The sequence below is a fragment of the Motacilla alba genome, chromosome 8, assembly GCF_015832195.1.
Source record: "Motacilla alba alba isolate MOTALB_02 chromosome 8, Motacilla_alba_V1.0_pri, whole genome shotgun sequence".
Taxonomy (NCBI): Eukaryota; Metazoa; Chordata; class Aves; order Passeriformes; family Motacillidae; genus Motacilla; species Motacilla alba.
In genome coordinates, this window is record NC_052023.1 from 23,326,227 (window position 1) to 23,346,633 (window position 20,407).

General features: G+C 48.3%; 1 protein-coding gene across 2 annotated transcripts; it reads right to left on the minus strand.

The window, feature by feature from the left end:
• Window positions 1-766: 766 nt before the first annotated feature.
• ZBTB37 (zinc finger and BTB domain containing 37) lies at window positions 767-20,395 on the minus strand. Of its 2 annotated transcripts, none has more exons than XM_038144232.1 (5): window positions 20,295-20,395; window positions 18,460-18,559; window positions 15,234-16,183; window positions 13,768-13,867; window positions 767-11,595 (listed from the first exon to the last, which is right to left on the minus strand). In XM_038144232.1, the coding sequence occupies exons 3-5, from the start codon at window positions 16,154-16,156 to the stop codon at window positions 11,107-11,109; spliced, it is 1,512 nt and encodes a 503-aa protein (XP_038000160.1). In that variant the 5' UTR covers window positions 16,157-16,183; window positions 18,460-18,559; window positions 20,295-20,395; the 3' UTR covers window positions 767-11,106. The 2 variants fall into 2 exon arrangements, with proteins under 2 accessions (XP_038000160.1, XP_038000159.1); XM_038144231.1 differs by having other exon boundaries at window positions 15,234-16,186.
• Window positions 20,396-20,407: the final 12 nt, after the last annotated feature.

The window sequence follows — 20,407 nt, forward strand, 5'->3', positions numbered from 1 at the left end:
TTCTTAACTGTGAAAGTAAGTCTTGAGTGTTAGGACACCTGTCCTAAAAAGGTTTGATTTATAGGTCACTAGTTGAAGGTGACAGCACAATTTCTGTTACAAATGGTTACTCTGCAAACCAGCTCAGAGCAGAATCAATGTGGGACACACAAACTTGGATTAAAAAGGAAAAAAAAAAAAAACCAAACAGAACTGACGAGGGCTCCGTATTCATGTTATGGAAAAAGCCCACAACCCCAGTAACAGCTTGCTCCTGGCTTTGCTGCTCAGCTCAGCTCAGCCCCAGGCCACCAGCTGCGTTGTAACTGGGTGCAACTTCTGACCTGTTAAAAAACGGGGTTTCAATCTTCTTGACAGGCAAGGGTGGGTTTCTCTTGAAAGATTCCTAAGTCTCCTACCAGCCCCCAGCCCCCTCAGTGCCTGGGCACGGCAGGGCCGCTCCGGGCAGCGCGGGGGCCGTGTCGGCCCGGGGGGCTGCTGGAGGTAGAGCTGCCATGCCCGAGGCTCTGGCAGCATTGCTCCCCCCGAGCTGTGGCTGCCCAGGAGCTGCCTGCCTGTACAGTACAGCTGTGTCCCCAGCCAGCCACAGCTGTGCTCCTCTGACGAGTTAAAGTGCATTGCGGCAGAAAAGGGTTTGCTTTTTAATTTTTTTTAATTTTTTTTTTTAAAGAGGAACCTATTTAAAGTGCTGTTCTAGTTTGGAAAGGGACTGTTTAGAAAAAAAATGGCACCTTTTCACATGAGAGATTTGCTCTCTGTATGTGTGTATATATATATATAAATTTGCAGAGTCAGATCTGCTGACTAAAGAACAACATATAAAAGTGTTTGTATTTTATCTTATTGCTTTTTTTTTTTTTTTTTTTTTAACTGCTGCCTGCTGCCTTAGAGGCAGGAGGGAGATGGATTCTCCTTTACCTTCCCCACCATTAACTGATTTCCCAGTGCAGGAATGTGGTCTTACAGCTCTGGCCCAGGGGATAGTTCACTGTCACACAGCACACGGGAGGTGACAAAGTCCCCCTGAACTGTCACAGCCCCATGGCCAACCTGCAAAGGGTCACAGTGTGGAACTGGAGGCCAAGAAGGACTGTGGACCCCAAGGGACTCCCGTTGCTCCTGCCAGATGCCATTTTCATTAGAGTCACTTTACAAAGCAGACTTGCGTTTCTGAAACACAGAGGTAAGGAAAACAAATCTCTTTAAAGTGAAAGCTTTGCTGCTAGAGTGTGTAGTGTGGTAACCTCAGCACTCCAAGAGAGAGAGGTAGTTACTGTCCTGTGAATACACTGCTGCTTAATGCGACTCCATTTCTGGAGTGATTGCTCAAAAGAAAAAAAAAAAAAAAAAGAGGAAAAAAATCCTGTGCTCTTTATTAAGTTATCCCAGTTAAATCTTTCTGGTGAAGAAATACTTGACTATTTCCTCTAAGAGGCTTTTGTATTTTAGAAATTGATTGTCAGTTAAGTTTGTTACAAGATGAAATTTGATTAGCAAATTGCTATACAAAGCCACTTCCCTTGTTAACTCTTAAAATTCTCTCTCCCACTACTCAACTGTCCATGCCCTGTTTGGGGGTCACATCCTGTCTGCTCCTGCAGTAGGACAGCATTACCTGCTCTGAGCAGTTTTAATGGAAAAATCCAAAGTTTCAAAAAGAGCTACAGATATCATATTCACAGTGTTGTGCAGGAAAGGTGGGGTGACGCCAGGGAAATGAGGGGAGCTCTGGGGACAACGGGGACACAGCTCATGGGAGGTTCAGCTAGTGTTCAACACACTAGAGGCTTGGGAAAACTGCATTCATTCCCTTCCCTTTTCAGACTAAAGCAGTGCTTTGAATACCTTGCTTCCATTTCCATGAATTACCATCTGATCCAGTCTTCTCATCCTTCACTAATTCTCCCCGCAAGTGCGGGGCACGAGGTGAGGAATATGTTACTGCAAGAACACACAGGTGCGTGTTATTCTCCTCCTCACTCAGCCTCTGAAAGACCTTATTCAGAAAAGTCTGTCTCGCCACCCAGGATTGCTCTTGCCTGTCCTAAACGTCAGCCGTGTTACCCACCAACACAAAAGAACCATGCCTTATTTGAACACCACCACTCCTCTCTCCCTTCCCAAAGTTCCTCACTGGCCCTTGCCCCCTGACAGCACAGCCCTGGAAGCTGTCTGCTGTCAGCTTTCTGCCCAGGCCAGCGCCTTAGAGGGGAAGCCCAAGGAATTAGTTTTAAGCAAAGGCTATGACAAAATTCTACTCTCCATCCCACCTGAGGCGCTTCCCCCAACAGCACAAGCCTGGCTTAGGAAATCTTCTAACCCATCAGAAAAGTGCCTGCATGTCACCTACAGCCTCCTTCCCTGCACCTCTGCTGGAGATCCAGGCTGCCCTGTAAACAGCCCCGGCAAACAAACATCGACTGAAAGAACGCCCTGGGGCTGGGGACAGCCACGGTGGGGCTGGGGACAGCCACGGTGGGGCTGGGGCTTGGTGCCCCTTCCCGCACTCCAATCTGTCAGCTATTGCACTGTCCATGTGTTAGTGTCACCCGCTGCTGCCACCCCCCTCCCACCGGCCTCTTGCAGGCAAGAGCTGTGTTCAGTGATCTTGCACAGGCAAGGGAGGATTCAGGGAAAGCTTCACAGTAATTCAGGAGGTTCTTTAGACATGTAAACTCTCAGAAAGCACTCTTGGAGGCACAAACCCCACATCAAACCAATGCCCAGGACGTGTCGATGAACGAGCAGAGCCAGGGAAACCTCAAGAAACGGCTTTTAAAACTTGACCAAATGGGGAACCAATTAATTGGTATCATCAAGTTAAAATTCATTTCCCTCAGACTAGTTTTGTGACTCCTCCCCCTGCCCCAGACTCAGTAACTTCTATTGGAATTCTAGCAGAAGACATCCCTGCCCGAGGCAGGGGGGTTGGAATAAGATGAGCTTTAAGGTCTCTTCCAACCCAAGCCACTCTGTGATTTGAGTAGCTAATTTAAACTGTATTTTATCTTTTTATACTGCCACTTTCTGTATTTTTTGTCCAGCAGTAAATGAACCAATCCAACTTCATTTCTCATTAGTTTCACAGTTTCATAGCCAATGATATTGGGGCTGACTGCAAAGGTAATGGGAAGGTTTCAATAAATAAGTCTCACTGCAGTATAAAAATAATGCAGCCATTTCACCATAGATCTGAGGGGAAGGGTGTTAAGTACATTATCAAAAACTAAGCTAAAAGTCTGCAAAAAAATTAATGCACTGATTTTTTTAAGTACTGCCTTAGGTAACTGCAGTAAAATAATGAATCAGAATATGTCAGATTAAACAAGGAACTTACACAGCAGTATTTAAAAATACCTGAACATGTTTCAAAAGCTTAACTGATACAAACTAGGAAGGCCAGTAAAGCTGCCAATTTTACATGATAAAACTAAAAAAAAAAAAAGGTAACAAAAATCCAGCTTGGCGCAGTCTAATGGAAACAGGAACGTGGAGGCTGCACTCTCCCATGATGGAGATTTCCAGCCTCTCTGGACAACCTGATCCAATGCTGTTTGACTGTACTCATGGTGAGATAATGTCTTATCATACCTAACCTGATTTTCCCTTGTATAAACTGCTGCCTACTGCTGCTCCTCCTTCCACCGTGTGCCTCCAGGAAGGGTCTGGCTCCATCTTCTCTGCACCCTTCCCTGAGCTGTGGAGTTTAAATAGGAAAAATTATATAGGTAAAGGAGAAAGCACTGAAACAAAACCAAACTTCAGTCTTCAACACTTGCTAGAAAACTCAGAAAATGGCACTTTGAAGTCTAGTACTGCCCCTTCCACTCTTCACATCCCACCCTTCAGTTCCTTCCAATGGCATTTTTGAAATGCTCACAGCAAACCTTGCCCCCACAGGGGACTGATCCCTTTTCCTTCTTACTATTCACAGCTCCAGTAAGGAAAACGCTGGTGCTGCTCAGCTGTCATGTGCCAGAACAGGCATCTTTGGACACCTGTCTCACAAGGCAGCAGCATTTCCTGCATGCTCCTGCCCTGTGCAGGTTCTACACCCAGCATTTCCCTGCCCGCAGCATCCATGGCACACCAGATACATGCACTACCTCTTCCCAGTGATGCTTTGCTGCTGTTCCACCTTTCTAGCCATTCCCCTGTGTGGTTCCAGCGCCAGCCAGGGCTGAAAACAGATAAGCTCTCTCCTTATTTCAGCTTTCTTCCTCCTCCCTAGAGGAAGCAGAGCTGCTGCCAAGCCTGTGGGACATGTTAGAGGTGAATTTGTTCTTAGCACTTGCTAATTCCTCAGAAAGGTAATTACTCCCTGGCACAGAAAAATCAGCAAGATCTTATCTTTGAACCCATTTCTTCCTATTGGTGGCAGCAGAACACGTGCCTTACAGAAGTTATTAACAAACCCCCAACCACTTCTAGACACCACTAAATAGCAATGGCTCATTTCCTAAAACTTTAAATTAGACACTAAATACATCAGTGGCTGGTTTTGTGGCTTCCTCCCCAGCTCCCGGCCGTGCCAGGTCACAGTCTGATTTTCTGCTTTCTTCCCTTTTATTTCTAGCTTTGCCAGAACGTCCTTGTTTTACAACAAAACTGTTAAGGACCATGAAGAGCACCTTCAGAAGGCCCCACCATCCAACTTTACTCAGCAAGTTTCAAATCCTTTCAAAGGCTGCAACTCCCCAGCAGCACAAGTTGTTAAGTCTTACTCCTATCCATGTTTTTGTCACCAAAGACCTTTCAGGACTCCCACCTAAAAAAGGTTCCTCCTATTTCCGAGAGACATCATTTCACAAGCTGTAATACTTTGGTTTACAACTAGATTAAAATATAAATTAAATAAGAATAATGCTAAATGAGTTTATATTGAAACACATTATATTTGTTTCTATATATGTATATACAGGTATGTGTGTGTGCACTCCCTAATGACAGCTAGAGGAAGCAAAAGACATTCTCCAAAAGCTTCTACTCTTCCAACTAGCATGGTCAACTTATCCATTGCAACAATTCCCTGTGCATAAAAGCTAATGAAGCACTGGAAGGTGGTGCTGGTGACCAGCTGGATCACACAGACATTCAGGAACAGAAAGACAATAAATTATAAGAAGCAGTAGTAACTTGTTTCACAGTCGGGATGAGGATAATGTTATGGGAAACCTGAATTGTCTACAGTTCCAGGAATAAAAAGCCAAAGCTCACTGAAAGTTACAGATATATTGCAGTTAATCCTAAAAGCAAAGATCAGATCTGACACAAAGAAATGGCAGAAACCATATGGAATTTCTCCCAGCAGCCTTAACTCTTGTACCATCAGATTCAGCAGGAAGCTTTCCAATACCTCCATCAAAACCAGAATTCATCCTGGGGATGCTCTGATCACTGCCTCCATCTCAGCAATGGACATTTTCCCAAGTAGGAAGATTCCTTGAAACCAACCCAATCCTACATCCAAAAGAAAATGCTCCCAGTTCTTTCTTGATTCCATCAGCCCAAACATTCAATCTCTCCTAATTCCCAGCCTCTGTGTTTTTCTATGTTTGCCAAGCCAAAGCCTTTCAGCAAATGGAAATATTTTAGAGATGGTAGGACCCACTTGAGTGGGTTTCAGGTTAGGAATCACCTACATTTTTAGTAAGATTAACAGCAGCAAAACTTTGGTCTGCTGCATTTTACAGGTTATAAAACAAAACAAAACAAAAACAAACTCCTCAGCAAGTCTACTCCAAATCTGCTCTATTTCAAAATGTTCTGGTAGACTTTAGTTTCAAGAAGCAGCCAGGATTGCTTGCATAGTTCTAACTTCTATTTGGTTACAAATATATATATACACACATATACGTACACAGGTACATATGTATTTTATATTAAAATATCATTTGAATGACAGTGATTAAAGTAAAGATTCTGAGCTCCTCTTTAGGCCCTTTAACTGCAGGCATCAAAACTCTGTGCATGGCTCTCACCTTGTGACAGGAGCAATGCTCACCACAATTATTTTGCTATGGCAGTGAATCCCAGGCTTTCCAACTGCAGTGCTGGGCACAGACTCAGCTCCTAGGGAAAATTCAGAGCCCAGATCCTGGCAAAAAGTCTCCTGAAATTATAGCTTCTTGACTTACAGAATAGTATGGGTTGGAAGGGACCTTTAGAGGTCACCTAGTCCAACTGTCTTGCCATCTCCAAAATATTTCCAGCAGAGCCTGAACAGCATTTGATGTCACTAATCTGCAGAAACATTTGGATGCTGACATGGCTAAATTGGCAGGCATGTCATGAATCAAAGAGGAGAGTTCGGTAAAGTTTAAATAATTTTAAGGGCTGGTTTTTGTTGGTTTTCAAGATGCACGGTCCTATCTACCTCCCAAGCCACCTTCCACCCAAATCAGTTTAATCAGCTGCACCTTTGCAGCTGTATTCCTATTTACATGTTGGATTCTGCAGGACAGATGAAGTCAGCAGCAAATAAAAGCTGCAACTCTGCTCCTGCAAAGGCCTCGTTAGGGCTGAATCACCCAAAGTGGCAAGGACTCTACTCCAAAACCTTCCCTGCTTGGAATCCCTTCCTGAAATGGGCATCCCACAGTTAAGTGACATTCCTATTGCAGAGGTGTGGGATGGAAACGCAGCCACGCAGCTGTCACAAAATGAGAGCAGGACAAGCAGGGAGAGCTGTCCTGTCCATGTATTTCAACCTTGAGCTCACAGAGGGCTGAAATCCTGGCTCTGTGCCCTGTGTGCTGAGCCAGCCCCATGATGCTTTTCAGCTTGTTCCCAGTGCCACTGCAGCTCTGTATAGCTGTCAGATGGGAACAGGGTCAGCCGCTGCCGACCTCTCTGCGTTTAAAACAGCAGCAGAGACACAACATGCTTTCTGTTCTTCCCAGCACCCAAACTAAAGTTAAATTATACAGGTCACAGCTTGAGAATATTGTAGAGAAGATGCAGGAAAGTCCAAGGACTGAACCTGATGGTGGATAATGCTGAGAGGACGAGGAGGGACTGCCCATTTGCACAGACTGCTCTGGCTCTCACCAGGCTATCCCTGCATCTCACTAAGTTACCTCTAAGCATGTCCTCAGCCTCCTGCAACATATTCACATTCCACAAAGCCTCTCATTCATCCCTCTCTAGCTGCTGGAAATACAAAGCACAATTTGTTCTCACATCCTCTCATTGCATTTTGGCCTTCTCCCGTTCCCAGCATCACATCAGTCATCCTCCTGAGACAAAGAGGTTTAGCTTTTCTCCAAAGCAGCACACAGTATTAACACAATTCTTGCTATTTTCACAGCTATTCACAGGTAACCTGGCAGCAGCAGGGAACAGCCGTGGTAACCATCGTGTCACTTGGCTGACGCTTGGCACCAGGGCTTGCTGCAGGCTTAAGGAGATAAACCACAACTCTTCACATTTGGGAGGTGAGTTCTTTGACAGCAAAGAACTAAGAAATAAGTCCACCTCCAAGAAAGCAAACTGTAAAACCAGAGTGTGTTCTCCCTGTTGCCTGAGGCAAGAAAACAAATGGGTTAGTAAGCCCTAACTCTAAAGCAGACAAAAATGTTACGTACAGAGGTATTAAAACACAAGAGTTCTCTTCACATCCTCCTTAAATCACAGTTGAAATCACAGTTTTGGCAGAACAAGATGCAGCTAGATGTGGGAATGCAAAGCTGTGCCTCAACCCATCACAGAAGCATTCACACTTGGAAAGTTGGCATCTGATTCTCCACAGCTTTGGTGCAACCTTAAAGAGCCACACCGACGCAGAGGCAACAGGACACAGTATCATTCTGTTAGGGAAAGCACCTCTAAAGTAGCTACACCACTGCCAGAAAATTCACATGAGGTTTCTCCATACCGTACAGGACCTCCAAGCCCTTTTTTCTCGAACCTCGGTCTCATCTGCACTCAGGAAGTCGACCCTTGAAAGAAATGTTCAATAACGATTCCTTCAGAACTGGTTCCACTGTCTAGTGCGGATGGGCCTGAACTGGTTTCAGCACTGTTCAAGAAATATTAGACATCATGATTCCCACACATACGTACACATCCATTAAATGTACAGAAATAATACCAAAATGATTCCCACTACCATACCTTATACTGACTCTAGCTACAAGCTATAAACTTCACCTCAGCGAGGCCTGGGCAAGAATATTGGCTCTTTTGCATGCAATCAGAAATGATCATTTATACAGTGGCAACCTCTGCACCAAAAAAAAAAAACCAAAAAAAAACCCAAAAACAAAAAGAAAAGCAAACATAAAGTAGGAAAAAAATAAAAACCTTTCACAAGCTTTGTTTTCAGCCTAGTAAGGTATGAAGGACTAATTTCATGGTTTTCACCAGGCCACTTGAAGTAGTGAATCAGCAAACAGGACACGCTGTTGGCATCCTGTACTGTTTGGATGCTTCTCCGTTCACAGTATTGATACAGTAAAATAAAAACCTGCTCAAGAAACTCACAGCTATGCCATGGGAACAAAGGCATTCACCATTTTATGTCAGCCCTTCTTCACTACGGTTGCCATCTGTCTCAGAGAAATGTTGCTTGTGTAGCAGTTACTGCACCTTCACCCTTCTCTTCACAGCAAGCTTAGCAGGGAAACTTTCCCACTATATTTTTATATAATATATGTATATAAATAATTTTATGTTTTTATAGTTTGGTAGTATTCTTTTAAAATTTCTATTTTAAAACACTTAAAAATCTTTTAAGCAACTAAAAGTAACTTTTTATGCTCTCTAGTGTGAACAGGATAGGATTTCAAAGTTTTTAACTTTTTTTTTTTTTTCTTTTTTGGTAACTTCAAAAGCTATGACTAAAGCAGCACATCTCCACTCCTCCCTGCACCTTGATTGCAACAAAATCTACCTTGGCCACCCTCTCCCCTCATCCTCTGCCACTGCTCTCTGGCAACCTCACTGTTTTGGTACCGTGATGTTTGACCTTTGCCAGGAAACCTGACGGAGCTGGTGTTTGGGTGGCCAAACCACTCCCTGTGTGATAGATGCCCTTGACAGGAGAGGAGGAAGAAGGCACAGAAGGAAAACGGAGGTGAAGTATCAGTTTTCCTGTTTGAAATGGTCAATGAAATGGTACTTTGCAGGCACCCAGCTCAGAACACCTGCAAAGGCTCCTCTTGTAGGATCACATCCCTGTTACACGTGATACTGGCACCGAGCCCTTTCCCACGCACAAAAACACATGAGAGCCACATCTCTTTTTGAGAGAGAGATGGGAGGAACAGTGAGACTCCTCACACATAAAAAAAAAATCTATAAATCAAGGCAAGAATACATCACCCTTCTCCAAATTATTCCCTCCAAAGGGGCAGGAAAATGATCCCAAGTCCCAATTTGCAGATGGGGAAAGCAAGGGCTGGAGATGTTTCCATGTGCCCAAAACTGCAGTCAGACAGCAGGCCAAGCTTTATTGTCACTTGGTCAGTCTCCTGGCCTGCTAAGCCCCTGCTCTCACCTGTCATCCAGCTTTCTTGCAAAAGCAAGAGGAAGTGTATTTCTTTCTCCCTGTCTCCTTGTTCCTCCCATCACCTTAAGGTTCAGAACTTCACCCTTCCTCACCATATACACATTATACATCCTCAAGAGAACTCCTTCACCAAACCTGATACGCGCAACCTGTCGTCCCCCCTTCATCATGAACAACTTGGCATCAGAACCAGAGAAAACTCTTAAAATATTGCATATTTTTTTTTTAAAAAAGATGTCAGGATATTTGCACTTATCTGCCTGTCCCATGCTTTTCTGGTTATGAACCTCGTAAGCTCGTGCAAACACCTACAATACACACGCAGGCATGTCTCTCCAGGTTTGCTAAACTTGCTCTAAACATCAGAGCTACTCAGAATACAAAAATGTTAAGTCCATGCAAGGGGACAGAGTTGTGATTGCTCTAGGAACCGTTCACTTTTAAGTCTCCTGAACTGTTATAAGGAAATAGAGTAGGGTTCTCTTTTCTTTTTGCGTTTCATTGATAAAAAAGTTATCAAACTAGTTTGTAGAAACAGGTTTAAAAGCAACCACCTGCGATTGCTCGGCTGTGACAACAGCATTGCAGTATTCCCATATCCCGTATTGCTGTTCTAAAAGATCAAGTGTGTGTCGAGGGGGGAGCAGGGGTGAAAGAGGACTTTGGTAGCCAGCCTCTAACTCTGCAATTCAGCAACTCCAGAAAATCTCTTCCTACTTGGCACCACCTGAAGCACGGCAGCGCTCCAGCCAGGATCTCAGAGCGCTCTGAGCTCTCCAGATCAGCACCAACAGAGGACAACCTCCTCTGGAAGATCCCTCCAGCCCTTCTCCCAATGCATCAGAGTCTCATGCAAACTTCACAGCTGCTAAATTCCACTCTCAGTAGCTGAAGTACTTCCTTCACATTTTGCTGACCTCTGGAATACCACTTTGTAGCTGTGCCCACTTTAACAAGGGGCACCAGGGCTGCATGCCTGGAACGAGCAAGCCCAAAGCCCTAAAATAACAGTTTAAATAAAAACGTAAAGAGACACACCAAAATAAGACAGGGATAAATACACTCGGGCAAGGCAGGTTCCACCAGGACAGTATTTGTGTTTTCTTTGCTGTGGCAACTACCTGGGGAAGGGAGAAAGGCAACAGCCCCTTGCCCCTGCTCTCCCCTCGAGCGGGAGCAGTGGATATGGCTCTGTGGCTGAACCCGGCACCGCCGGCGGGACGCCCTGCTGGGCCACAGCGCTGTCCAGAAATACAAACGACTGCTTGTCCCAGATCACTACAGAACAGTAAAAAAATTTAAAATCCTGTCGATCCCTGAATAAGAAGTTGATTGACACAGTTGTTCTGTTTTTCTCCGAGAGGAGGAGGAATAAGGGAGAAAAACATTTAACACTCTATGGGTGCGTGTGTGGGTGTGTGAGAGGAAGAGAGAGAAAGAGAGAGATTTTTCTATTTTGGCAACATCTTGGGAGCTTCTTTCTGTTCAGTGGTGGCATTGCACTAATTACAGTACCAGCCTGCCGGGTCGGTGCTGACTCTTTAGAGCCAGGAATGGGAAGACGGTCCTTTCTCCTGGGACTCCAGAGCCGCGCTTCAATCCGGCCCGGTTGTGGACACCGATCCCTGGGCCGTCTCCCCCACCGCCACAGCCTCTTCCTGCGGAGGAGATTCCTCCTCTGCCTGCCCCCGGGACGTGACGGTGGTCTCGGGGGAGATGCTGTGGGGCCCCTCCAGGGGCAGACAGCCGGGGTGGTTCTTGCGAAAGTGCTGGTTGAGGATGGCCTGGAAAGGGAAGCTTTTGCCGCACACGTGGCAGTGGAAGGGCTTGTTGCCCGTGTGCTTGCGGATGTGATACTCCAGCTGATCCTTGCGGGTGTACTTCTTCCCGCACATGCGGCACACAAAAGGGGTGATGCCCATGTGGAGCCGCATGTGCCGGTCCAGGCTGCCCTTCTGGTTGAAGGATTTGGCGCAGTAAATGCACGTGAGCCGCGGGTTGTACCGGAACCAGCGCTCGGAAACCTCCTGCTCCCGCAGATATTCCACGTAACCGCTCACTCCAAGCATGGCCGATTCCTCCCCCTGCCAAGGAAATGGCACAGATTTAAATAACAAGCAGCCTAAAACAAGTCGCACAGAAGATCAGGCCCAGGTCCAGCCAGCAAAGCATGTGCCAAACCTCAAAATCGGCAGCACTAATGTCTGCAACCTCAAGCGCACATTTAAGTGCTTAACTGTGGCCTTGGGGCTGAAGACAAACGAGCAATCAATTAGAAACCACTGCTGCAAAGGCCCCTTCTGCCAAGCCATTCCCTGGATCTGGTGAAGAAAAGACAGCCCTTAACACAAGGGCACTTGGCCACCAATTCAGTTGTGGACCACATGTCAATACTTGTTACTTTTTAAAAAATTTGTGCTGGTTTAATTAAAGCACTTGGGAGTATCACCTTCTGTTTTCCTTACTAAAAATCAAAAAAACCCAGAAGCCGATTGATGACCTTGCAGTAAAACAAAGGAGAAGCAAATCATATCTGAAAGACTTCAGGTGTCATTTTACACAGGTGTTTATTCGGATGTCACTAAGAGTTCATTTTACAATGAGTCCCATTTGCCTGCCTGGCTGTGTAATCCATCCCAGCCCCGTGGCACCGCAGGCAAGGATGTGCCTGACCCAGCTTGCACAGCAAGGACTCCTCTGTATTTTCTGAAGTCACACAGACTAACAGCCAAGAGCAACCTGAACCACAAGCCCGGTCTTAGGACAGACACTTCTGGCCATCGTATTCAGACTGAGCAGAAACACACAGACTCCAGAAAGCTTCTGTGCTGGAGATGCACTGTTTACTCCCCCAGTGCTGCTTGGAGAGAAGCAACCAGCAGGAGGGCATCTCCTCTGTACAGGCATGAGCAGCAGTGTACCCGTGCCAGGTGCTGCTGAATGCAGCTGTACAGGCATAGGGAAGCTGTTGAGGACTAAAGGAGATACACAAAGCTCTGGTTCTTCCTTTCCACTCCACCACTGCCATTGGGCAGGGATCAGGGGCAGGCTATTTTAGTATGGATATTGCAATGCCAGGAGAGTGGAAGGTGATGATACTTCCCCATGGTGTGTAAAGCCTAAGGTTTCATGGTTGAGGCTGTCTCACAATGGAGAAATAAGAGCACCTTTTTTTGTAGGCAGAGCTAAAATTGCTTAATATGTCACATTTACCCTAGAGGGTTGGTTTGACCTGAAATTTTTGCAATGTCTTCTGAGGACACAAAACAAAGCTTTGCAAAACAGGAACAAAAAGGTATCTGTCATTTTATGGAAGTGTCTAACAAAGTCAGCAGACAGCAATCACAATTTCCCCCCTCCTTGCTTCACTCAGTCTTACTCAAGAGCAAAGCAGCCTAGTACCTCCTAACCCACCTCCAGCCAAGTCCTTTGCTCACACACTGACACATTCCCTACCTGCCAGGCTCACAAGAGTCCTCCTGCACTGTGCTGGCTGACATGCTTGCACTACAGTGGCATTGTGACACTAACTGGATGTGCCTAAATTAGACCAAAATGATAAGGCACAGGCATTACTGTCGTGTCCCACTTGGCTGCACTTTACAGCCCACTGCTCTCCCATTTCTGCACATCTCTCTCTCCTACCCAAAACTGTGCCCAGGAAAGCAGAGGATTCAGAGCTCCTTTATGTTGCAAAGTCCGCTGTGCAACACAGTCATTTGGAGAAGAGACAGAAAAACTCTTAAAACTCCACAGCTCTTTGACACTCCACTCCAAAGGGTTTATTGGTGAAGTGCCTGGAGGGCTTTTGGGAATGGTCTTGGTACCAGCATAGAAAGATTCAGCTGTTGTCACCCGTCTTCCATAGAAGCCAAGCCACACCTCCTCCCTCTGCTCAGGCATTTGCTGCCAGTGTTTGAGGGCAGATCCAGCTCTGCAGGCAAATGGGGTTTCTCCTCAGGAGTTGGTGGCCTGCCCAGAATACGGGTGGATATTTATGCCCTCAAACAACAGGAGAAACTCCTTGTGTTTTCCAAGTATCTGGCCAAAATCCCAAACAACAGCCAGAATCCATTTTAAATCATACTTGCCCAGCACATGTTCTCCTGTGAGCAGGTAGCTCCTTTGCCAAAGTAAAAGGCCCTTGTATCACACACATTATTGCTTGCAAACATAAAAGATGACACACTTCATCACCACAAAGTCCCCTTCACCTTCAAGGCAACATTTACTTGCAAACATCTTGATCTGCCTACCTGGGAACTGGGCTGCTTAGGCTCGTCCATCCGCCCAGGAGACTCGCTTTTCGATCTGTACCGCTCAGTCACAGCAACCATGCTGCCAGAAGGGCTAAATCTGTGGGGTGGGGGAGAGTGGAAATGGGATTTTTAATGGGCATCAGGTCACTACAGTGTTTAGAGCGATGGAGGAGCAACAGAGGCACCTGTAGAGCATCTCTTCATCCTCATCAGCTAACACGCTGGAAGTGGAAAAATGCAAATATAAAGGAAAAAACAAAGCATACCAGTCTATGGTTTCTAAACATCTGAGAAATAAAACTGAGCCATTTGGCTTCCAGTTCAGCAACACAGAGGGGTTGCTATATCATGAGTAAAATAATATGGGGCTGATGACTCAGGAACTGTACAGCAGGACAGACACCATTGCTCAGAGGACAGCTCTCCTCCAGCACCCTCCTCCTCCATTCCCAGTGTGAAACATAAGGGACGTGATGGACTAGAAGTGGGAAACAGAGCATACAGACTGCAGTGCAAAAAGAGATGCTAGAGACCAGCTGATCCAAGGAAAAGGGCTAAGGAAGTAGGAAAGCATCACTCTCCAAAGGCCAGCTCAAGATTGTTCCCACTGATTGATTTATTAAGGGACAAGTGACAGATTATCCACTGCTTCCAGGCAGCTGTTTCCCCATGGGACTGAGCTAGAAGAGAGGCAGATGTGAAGGGAAACCCTAGAATTACAACCCCCCCCAAATAAAACAGATCTGCCCTTTATCAAATCCATTCTCCGGCCTGAGCCTAGGGGAAGAAAGCAAATGCTGGAGTGGAGGGGAAGCAAATGGATGGAGAATCCAAACACAGCAGATTTCACCACTCATTTTAAACAAAGGCTTACTGCTCTCTCATATAAACCAAAACAACAGTGGAGGCCACTGGGTTCCCCATTTCAACTGCCTCAGAAGATGGAAACCCAGGGCCCACTGCTGTCATGGACCACTGGGAAGACCTCGACCTACAGCTGGTGTCTGGCTTGTTTCTCAGCCAGAACCATCCCCAGACCTCTGCGCCAGCAGGCACCAGTGCAATGGAGATATGTAACACGTATTGTATGCGACCTCATCAACCCAAGTGCTGAGTCCGGTATCTACTGAGGCTGAACTGAACAACTTCTTTAAAAAAAAAGTCTCACCTCAGCTGAGACACTGAGAGGTAGAGATCCCAGCCTCTAAGAACTAATAAGTAATTAGTTTCCCAAGCTAGCCTGTACCTGGAGATCCTGGTCTGATCACTACCCAGCCAAAATACTATTACCCAAACTGGACACGCTTCCTAACACCAGGTAAAAACCCTTTTGCCCTTATGCTTAAGATGGCCAAAGGAAATAGAAAGAGGAAATGTTACAAAACGACTGACCCAGCCAGGTCAGAATCTTGCATAACCTCCTCTTACAGCCAAGGTGAATAATTAGGTTTAAGAACACCCACCTGTCGATCTCACTGCTGGTCGGCCTGACCGCTTTGGCTCCAGAGGAGCCTAAGGCAAAAGCCTCCTGGCCCAGCGATCCGTGGCCCGTGGTGTCGATCACCATGGCCGTGACCTCCTCAGCGCTGCTCCCATCTTCTCCCGAGGGCTGGTGCTCCGGCCCCAGCCACTCCTCCAGGTTTTCCGTCTTAATGCGCACTCCTCCCAGCACCCGCACCTCCTCGTCGTTCTGCGCCCCGCGCTCTCCCATTCCCGTCTCCACGTACCACTGTCCTGCCCTGTTAATCCGCAGGATGGGCTCCCTGCCTTCCACGTCGGAACTCTGCTCGATGATTTGGGGGCTGGTGGACTCCTCGGGCGGGCTTAGCTCCCGAATGTCCAGCACTGTGCTAACCTGGCCCAGGCGGCTCCCCTTGGGGGTGTTGTGACGTGGGCTCAGGGGACGGTTTAGATTTGGCGTCGCCCGGTGAGACTCGGGCGGTCTCTCCTGATGCTTCGTCCTGGTCTGGCTCAATTCCGCTTCCACCTCGGCCACGTTAATTTTGAAATGAATCCCCTCGAGTATCTGCGTGCATTTGTCTATGATGTGCTGCATCTGCAAGAAACTGGCAGCTGTCAGGTAACTGATGATGTCAGCCAGCTGCAGACATATCCTGCCGGTGTAGCAGAAGGAGAGGAGCTGCTCGAAAACAGAGGGGTTCTTGATGACGGAGATGGACACAGTGCTCATCTCGTTCAGGGACATGTGGTCACGGAAGTAGGGCGAGCTGGCAGCCAGCACCACCTTGTGCGCACGGAAAGCCTGGCCCTGCACGTTGACCACGATGTCACACAGCCGACCCTGCATGCGCAGCTGGTTCAGGTGGCTCAGGACAGAGTTACTGAAGTTAGGAATCTCCAGCTGAATGTTCCCACTCTTCTCCATGGCTGTCCCAGCTGCAGGTGCACCACTCTGCTGGAAAAGGGGGAAAAGATCCCGTCATTAGCAGAGCCAATCATTTGAAATGAGAACTTTTTTCACCTGCTTCCACACAGTTTGAAACACTGGAGACCCTTTTAGAGACCTTCCTCACCCACTGAGCTGCCACACACCTGGCAGCAGCTCTGCCATGAAGGAGTGTGTTTGAGATCACTTAAAAAAGCATCCCTAAAGCTCTCTGATCTCTCCATGCTCTGCATCCCCCTGCACAAGAGTTCTGCTAAACCAGACCCCAACAGGCTCCAATTCCCTGTGGCTTTAGCCTGCAAAACACTTTGTTCTGCCAGCCCCAATAAAAGCACATCTGCATGTGAAAAGAACATTAAAAACGGCACAGGTGTTAAAAATAGGCACCTGATTGCATAATGGATTAAAACTCTCACCACTTGTACCTTCTAAGCATCTTGAAAAGAGAAAGTAATAGGGAAAGCTCCTTTGTAAAACAGGAACCGGGAAGGAGACACTGGGACCTAAATCCTCCTGAGACTTTTGAGAAGTCTGACCTCAAGGCATCCTAAGTGCTTTGTTAACCAGAGATACCCATCCTATGTGGCACTTCTGACACATGCCAGAAAATATATAATAACAGGAGAGTGAAAAAAAAAAACCAACCTGTGGCCCAGGAGAGCTCAGAGGGCCTCCCTCGGGATCACTTTTGTAGGGTCCCAGGAGACTTCATACTGTTCATCACCAAGTTCCTATCCTGGCCTTACCCAAGGTCAGTAACTCCAGGACTCTTTCCCAAGTAGAGCAGAAATGGGACTGTTCCACTGGGGCTGCAATTCACAGCGCTGCTGCTCTGCTCAGCCTGCAGTCCAGGTAAATGGTTCAGCCACGCTACACACGGCTCATCCCTTGTTTCCCACCTCGCCTGGGATGTTCCTCGTTGTTCCCACCTCTACCACACAAGAGCTCCTGGTAGGCTCAGGGAGCACCTCACTGCCCAGCTGGAGCAGTCAGGGGACACTTCACCACTCAGCCGAGGCCACCAAGGCTTATCAGGAGATCTCAGAGCAGGGCCAGGGCGGGGGACTGGGGGATGCACCAGCACATCATCACATTTCATTCTGGCAAAGTTTGAAAAGAAGCCCTGACCGTATATGGTAAAAAGCTGGAATGAATGAAAGTGAGATGTAAACTCATCCAAAAAAAAAAAAAAAAAAAAAAAAAAAGGAAAAAAAAAGGAAAGTAAATACGCTTGTTAAAGTCCACTCACAGCATAAGCAGCTTCCAAGCCTGATAGCATCTGAAGTGTGGATTGAGCAGGGTCCTGCAAATGTCAAAACCATTTCAAGCAGGCTGGGAATACCGAGGCTCACAGTGCCCACTCTGAGGAATCTCTGAATTGAAGGGATTGGCATATGAGCATGTCTGCTGTGGAGGACTTTTTATTTGGAATTTATGAACATTGCAGCATAGCACATGTCCATATGCCCAAGCAGGCTTTGTGCAAACTTGGCAAACCCAGTTACTAAACAAGAAGCTGCAGGACAGCCTGTCAATCTTGTGGAGCTGTGCCAAGGGATTTCTGAGTGGCAGGATGGCTGCATGTCCCTGGGGAAGCCAGAGCAGAGTGCACAAAGCTTCACAAGGTGTAGCTGAACAGTGCCAGGTCTTAGGGCTTCTTCTCTCCTTCCCCTATCACAGAGTCCCAGAATGATTTGGGTTGGAAGGGACCTTAAATCTCATCCTGTTCCACCCCCTGCCATGCACAGGGACACCTTCCACTAGCCCATCTTTCTCCAAGCCCTGTTCAATCTGGCCTTGGGCACTGCCAGGGATCCAGGGACAGCCACAGCTTCTCTGGGCACCCTGTGCCAGGGCCTGCCCACCCTCACAAGGAACCATTGCTTCCCAATATCCAATCTAAACCTACTGCCTGTCAGTGGGAAGCCATTCCCCCTCATCCTGTCATTCCATCCCTTGTCCTGAGTCTGTCTCTGTCTTTCCTGCCAGCTCCTTCAGGCACTGGAGGCCACAATGAGGTCACCCTGAAGCTTCCCCTCTCCAGGCTGAAGCACCCCAACTCTCTCAGCCTCCCTCACAGCAGAGATTCTCCATGTCTCTGATCATCTTGGTGTCTCCTCTGGACTCACTCCAAAAGCTCCATGTCCTTCCCTATCTTTTGGAGAAACAACAAATCCCACAAAAATCAGGAAACCACAGTGCACAGGTCTGTGCCAACACAGCTTTGGGAGCAGAACACCAACTGCACAGAACAAGGGGAAACAGAAAAGCCAACATCTTACCTGGAGTGCTGTGAGTTACATGCAGTGGGAAGGAAATGGGGGTGCTGCCTTCTTTTTTTTCTTCTGATGTAGCAAGAAGAGCACTTGTTGCCCCCTTCCCCTTTAGGAGGTAAAAAGAAAGAAAAAATGAAGTGCAGAGGAATTGGGTTCTCCCAAGAGCGGTTGTGAACATCAAGCTTTGTCATTCTTGGTTCTGCTGGAGGATCTAGCAGCAGGATTAGCTCACCATCTTCCCACAACAGCTGTTCCTAAAGCAATAAGCCTCAGAGTACACTCTCAAGGAAGGCAAAGGTGAAACACCCCGGCCAAGGCCACGAGCACCCAGGGAGGCAAGAGGGAGGCAGAGGTTGAGCTTGGGATATACAGAAAGAGAAGGGGAAAAAAAAATCATCAGACCTTAACTGCTGAGCATGGCTGGGTATGGCTGTGGTGAGAAGGCAGCTGCTCCCCAGAGAGCCCAGCAAATTATCTGTGAGCTCCTGCTCCAGAGGCAGGGAAAATCCGTCTGCTCTTTGTGACCCACAGAACCCTGCTCACCCCAGTGCCAAGGAACCTGCATGTTATGATCCACTCAGAGGCTGGGGAGAGGCAATCTGTCTTTTGGTTCAAACTACCCTGTCACAGGCTGATTTCTGCCCCTCTGAGTAAGGGAATGTCTCAGAGCTTCTGCACCCCAGGGCAATGACATCCTGATGTCTCTCTGCTCTGGCAAGTCCATCACCTCCAGCCACCTTTACGTGCAGGCTGGGCTGAGTCAGCACAGGGCACACACTGAGACACTGCTGTTTGTAATGCCATTTGAAGTGTCACCAGCTGAGACTCAGACTTAGCTCAGCAAATGCCTTCCAGCCTGTGAGGCAGCTACCAGGAGTGGGTGGAATTCCTGCTCCCTCAGGTAAGAAGCAGAGACAAACCACCCAGCAGATGATGTCACCCTGGAAGCACTGACAACTCTCAGCTTTTGGGTTGAGATTTACCGTGACTGGGCAACTTCACAGAATATCCTGAGCTGGAAGGGACCCACAAGGACCACTGAGCCAACTCCTGGCCCTCCACAGACAGCTCAGCAATCCCACCCTGTGCCCGACAGCGTTGTCCAAACTCCCCTGGAGCTCCGGCAGCTTTGGGGTGTGCCCATTCCCCGGGAAGCCTGGGCAGTGCCCTGCACCCTCTGGGGGAAGAACCTTTCCCTGACATCCAGACTAAACCTCCCCTGACAAAACTCCAGCCGTTCCAGGGCTCCTGTCCCTGGTCGCAGAGAGAGCTGCTTAGAATCCCGGAATGGTTTAGGCTGGAAGGGACTTTAAAGCTCATCCCGTTCCACCCCCTGCCATGGGCAGGGACACGTTCCCCTAGCCCAGCTTGCTCCAAGCCCCGTCCAACCTGGCCTTGGACACTGCCAGGGATCAGGGGCAGCCACAGCTCCCCGGTGCCAAGGGCGTCACCACCCTCACAGGTGACAATGTCTCCCCAGCAAACCCCTTTGGCTGCCCGCACATTCCAACGGGACTCCAGCAACTCTAAGCGCGAACACAACTCCAAACTGAGCCAGGCGGCGGCGGCTTCCCGCCCGCCCGCACCCCTCCCGCAGGACCTGCCTCTCGGAGCCGCTGTCTCCGGGCCCAGCGCTCCCGGACCCTCCTCCAGCGGGGCCCGCGGCTCCTTCTCACCCGTGACAGCCGCGCCGCGGCCCCGCACCGGGCTGCGCGGGGCGGGCGGGACCAGCCTCCCCCCGCCCCCGCCCCTCCCAGCCGCGGCCCCGCGGGGCGGCGGCCGCGCCCCCGCCGCTCCGGGGCCCCGGGCGGCTTCGCCCGCCCCTCCCGGCCCAGCCTCACCTGCCGGGGGTGGGAAGGGCCCGCAGCGCCGGCCCGGAACCGAAACGCGCCAGCGCGGGCCGCGCCCCGGAAGGAAACGCCGCGCGGACCGCACGCCCCCGCCCCGCCCCTGC

Bases quoted from the DNA above. Each gene is read 5' to 3' on its own strand.
- ZBTB37 (XM_038144232.1), bottom strand. From the start codon at position 16,156: ATGGAGAAGAGTGGGAACATTCAGCTGGAGATTCCTAACTTCAGTAAC. The intron at 13,868-15,233 runs GTGGGTGTTCTT...CCCACCCCACAG, and splicing joins ACCAGCAGTGAGATCGACAG to ATTTAGCCCTTCTGGCAGCA. The intron at 11,596-13,767 runs GTAGGCAGATCA...TTTCCTTGGCAG, and splicing joins CTAAGCAGCCCAGTTCCCAG to GGGGAGGAATCGGCCATGCT.